Source organism: Cucurbita moschata, unplaced genomic scaffold, assembly GCF_002738365.1.
Source record: "Cucurbita moschata cultivar Rifu unplaced genomic scaffold, Cmos_1.0 Cmo_Scf00009, whole genome shotgun sequence".
In the NCBI taxonomy this organism is placed as follows: domain Eukaryota; kingdom Viridiplantae; phylum Streptophyta; class Magnoliopsida; order Cucurbitales; family Cucurbitaceae; genus Cucurbita; species Cucurbita moschata.
In genome coordinates, this window is record NW_019268525.1 from 4,049,954 (window position 1) to 4,053,324 (window position 3,371).

Consider the following 3,371-nt stretch of genomic DNA (forward strand, 5'->3'; position numbering starts at 1 on the left):
TTTTTTTTTTTTTTTTTTTTTTTTTTTTTTTTTTTTTTTTTTTTTTTTTTTTTTGATGAGCAAAATGACCACTTCGTTGTTTGGCCGATGAGTATTTTAATTTAAATAGGACAATAATCTTGTTTATGCCAAAATTTGTTTGCGTGAGAATCAGTTGTCAAACCAGTTTGCTTTTCTTCCTTACCTATCTTCTTCTGTATGTTTATATTTGTCTTAACTGCAAAATATTATGAAGGTGATGTTAACAGCATCAGTGTTGGCACTGGGACCAATATACAAGACAACTCATTAGTTCACGTAGCAAAATCCAATTTGAGTGGAAAGGTTTTACCAACTATCATTGGAGATAATGTTACTATCGGTGAGTGATAGAATCTCGTTCCAAATTATGTATCCATCCCTTGAGAGGTGTGTGGTTATGGTTTCGAATTTGAACTAGACAGGTCACAGTGCCGTGTTACATGGATGTACTATCGAGGACGAGGCATTTGTGGGTATGGGAGCAACGTTGCTTGATGGAGTCTACGTAGAAAAACATGCAATGGTTGCTGCTGGAGCACTTGTGAGACAGAATACAAGGATCCCATGTGGAGAGGTCTCCCTATCTTAATCATTTTACTTCGATATCTAGTGCTACCTTCTATGTTATCAATACTACTTGGGTTCTGTCATGATTGAAATAAAATATTGAGTGTTGCTAATGCAACCACAGGTATGGGGAGGAAATCCAGCAAGGTTCCTGAGGAAGCTTTCAGAAGAAGAGATGGCCTTTTTCTCCCAGTCAGCCATTAATTATTCCAACTTATCACAGGTTCATGCAGCTGAAAATGTTAAGAGCTTTGATGAAATTGAATTTGAAAAGGTTCTTCGCAAGAAGTTTGCTCGTCGCGATGAAGAGTATGATTCGATGTTGGGCGTTGTTCGTGAAACCCCTCCAGAGCTTGTCCTTCCAGATAACATACTGGCTGATAAAGTACCAAGAGCTTCTTAAGACGTAATTTTTTAATGGAGGTGTTGCCCTTTGAAATATTTTGCTGATATTCATAAAAGACCCGACCTTGGTCGCAAATAACATATGGAGGTTGGACGGATGAGCAAACGCCAAAGGTCACGAACAATGTCCTCTGGTTACAGCTCTGACAATCATCCTCCTCGAAACACCATTTTAGATGCTTCAATATTCTTGAAGCCATCCTTGGATTTGTTTCCAGGTTTTGAATAATTTTTTCACTGTTCCTGTTCGGAAATAAAGAACTTTTGGAAACAGGTGTACTTGAGGATTAAATCTATTTCGCTGCAACAGGCTTCTTGTTCTTATATGTATGATGTTTTTATAGATCTAACATGCAGTTCTAAACCTTAAAATTGTATTGGGAGTAGCAAAAGCCAACATTGGCATTGGCATTGGCACCCACTCCTTTCTTCCTCGTGTTGAGGCGTGGTGCAACGTGGCCGTCCTGCTTCTATAATGGACGTCGACCAACTTGCCTCCATAACCCTGTTCTTCAACCTTCCATTGTTTCTCTACTCCATTTTATAAACTTCAGCATCGATGCACCGGCGAGCTTCAGTATCGTCGATCTGGGCTGCTCCTTCGGCCCAAAAAAATGATAAAACTCTCTCTCGATGCATCGATGCAATTGCCCCACGAAAAAGAGAGCAAATGCGCATGGGTTTGCTGATTTTATGTGGGTGTGAGAGAATTAGTTCTAAATTTTGTTTAGATGTGAATTAATGGTGATCTCATAATTAAGTAATGCAAATATATTGTGTTATTGCTTAATCGTACGACCTTACTAATTATCATACTATGTGATTAAGTATAGTTTAAGTAAGCCCTTTTAACATCATTAATCGATATAATACACGAATTAATTCCATGTTTTTTTTATAAACATTATATGAGATATATAAGTCGAAAAGTAAATGTCACCCAATTGGTCCCAAATTAACGTCACAGATCAGTTGTCAAATGCAAGTCCACCAAGAGCCATAGGACGAGTAACAGACAAACAAAATCCCCTTCCCTAAAGAAAAATTAGAACTAAAGCCAAATACCCACTTTACCCTTCTCTAGGTAAGAGAAATTTTACTCTGTACATTGAAAGTTTACTTTTGCTTTTTGTAGTCGTATTTTTCAACCGGCGATTAACCGTCTCAGTGGAGTACAATGGCGGAAGATTCTTCCCGTCGAAACTTCTTCTCTTTCGCTATGAACGCCTCAATCTTCCTTTGAAATTCCTCGCTGCTCAAATCGTCCTGGTAGTACAAAATGTCGTGCGAATGCTCCAGATTCCGGCACTTCTCCGTCTCTGAACGGCGGAGCTTCTCACTCTGCGTTTTCGGCTTAAGTTTCTCTGATAGCGTCCTCAATATCACTTTCGGATGATCTACTCCAGATTCGGACTCCGTATCCGCGTTCCTCTCTTCAATTTTGTGATCGATTGAACTAATCGGCTCCGCGATGATCTGTTTGTCCTTGTACACAGTCTCCACCTTGCGTTCATGCACGCCGTCGCTTCCAGATTTTTCGATTAGGTCTGCGTAAATCCGATCGATTTCGTCTCCATCGACGACGGTTACGGCGCTGCGGTCTGAAAATTTGGTAGGTTTGGTAAGTAGTGCGAAGATAATGGCGTTACAGAGGAGGAATCCGAAGAGCGGACTGGCGAGGAAGCCGAAGAGTTTTCGGAAGAAGTCGGCGGAGATTGTGAGGGCGATCGGGAGCCGAGAGAGGATCCAGGAGAGGAAAAGGAGCAGGAAGCAGAGCTCTAGGAATCGGAAGAACTTGGGGAATATTTGGAGGAGATTAGGGCTCAAAACTTTCTCTGTTTTGTGGAAGAAGAACAAATCCATTTGAATGGGAGAGAATGGGAGGGAAAAGTGGAGAGGAAAAACGAGAGAAGTGGGGGATATTTATAGAGAAAAGGGAGGAAAAACAAGACTGTGGGCCCAGGTCTTAAAGCCAATAATCTGGATCCTTGTCAGAAGACGCAGTGCGTGGCTCCAATCACGTGGACTCTATTTCGGGCATGCCCTTATTTTAATGTTCGTGTCTACCATATTAATATGGTCCAAATCTCATTTTGATGGACATTATTTTTTATAAAAATAATAATTAGACATTGTAATTAAATTATTCAAAATAATAAATAATTATTTTACATTTCTTAACCACTTAAAATACTCTTTATTCATTTTCAAATTACTTAAACCACAAATAGTTTATGATATTTTATTTTGTAACTTAATAAATATTTTTGTTTTAAAAATATTTAATTTCTTTTTTTTTTTTTTTTACAACGATCAAATAATAATAAAATTGATCTTCTTTTTTTTTTTTTTTTTTTTTTTTTTTTTTTTTTTTTTTT

The 3,371-nt window shown here is 38.4% G+C and overlaps 2 protein-coding genes across 2 annotated transcripts in view; one reads left to right on the forward strand and one right to left on the reverse strand.

Annotated features, from left to right (window-relative positions):
• LOC111447752 (gamma carbonic anhydrase 1, mitochondrial-like) overlaps positions 1-1,317 on the forward strand; it is a 3,896-nt gene extending 2,579 nt beyond the window's left edge. Inside the window, exons 3-5 of the mRNA XM_023087076.1 lie at positions 236-361; positions 444-595; positions 713-1,317. Of these exons, the coding sequence (XP_022942844.1) occupies positions 236-361; positions 444-595; positions 713-991 (557 nt within the window). The 3' untranslated portion in view covers positions 992-1,317. The remainder of the gene's footprint in view (positions 1-235; positions 362-443; positions 596-712) is intronic.
• Positions 1,318-1,929: 612 nt separating this feature from the next.
• LOC111447754 lies at positions 1,930-2,883 on the reverse strand. Its single transcript, XM_023087079.1, has one exon. The coding sequence runs from the start codon at positions 2,854-2,856 to the stop codon at positions 2,158-2,160; it is 699 nt and encodes a 232-aa protein (XP_022942847.1). The 5' UTR covers positions 2,857-2,883; the 3' UTR covers positions 1,930-2,157.
• Positions 2,884-3,371: the final 488 nt, after the last annotated feature.

What these genes read in the sequence shown, in the direction of transcription:
- LOC111447754 (XM_023087079.1), bottom strand. Translation starts at nt 2,856, where the DNA reads ATGGATTTGTTCTTCTTCCACAAAACAGAGAAAGTTTTGAGCCCTAAT.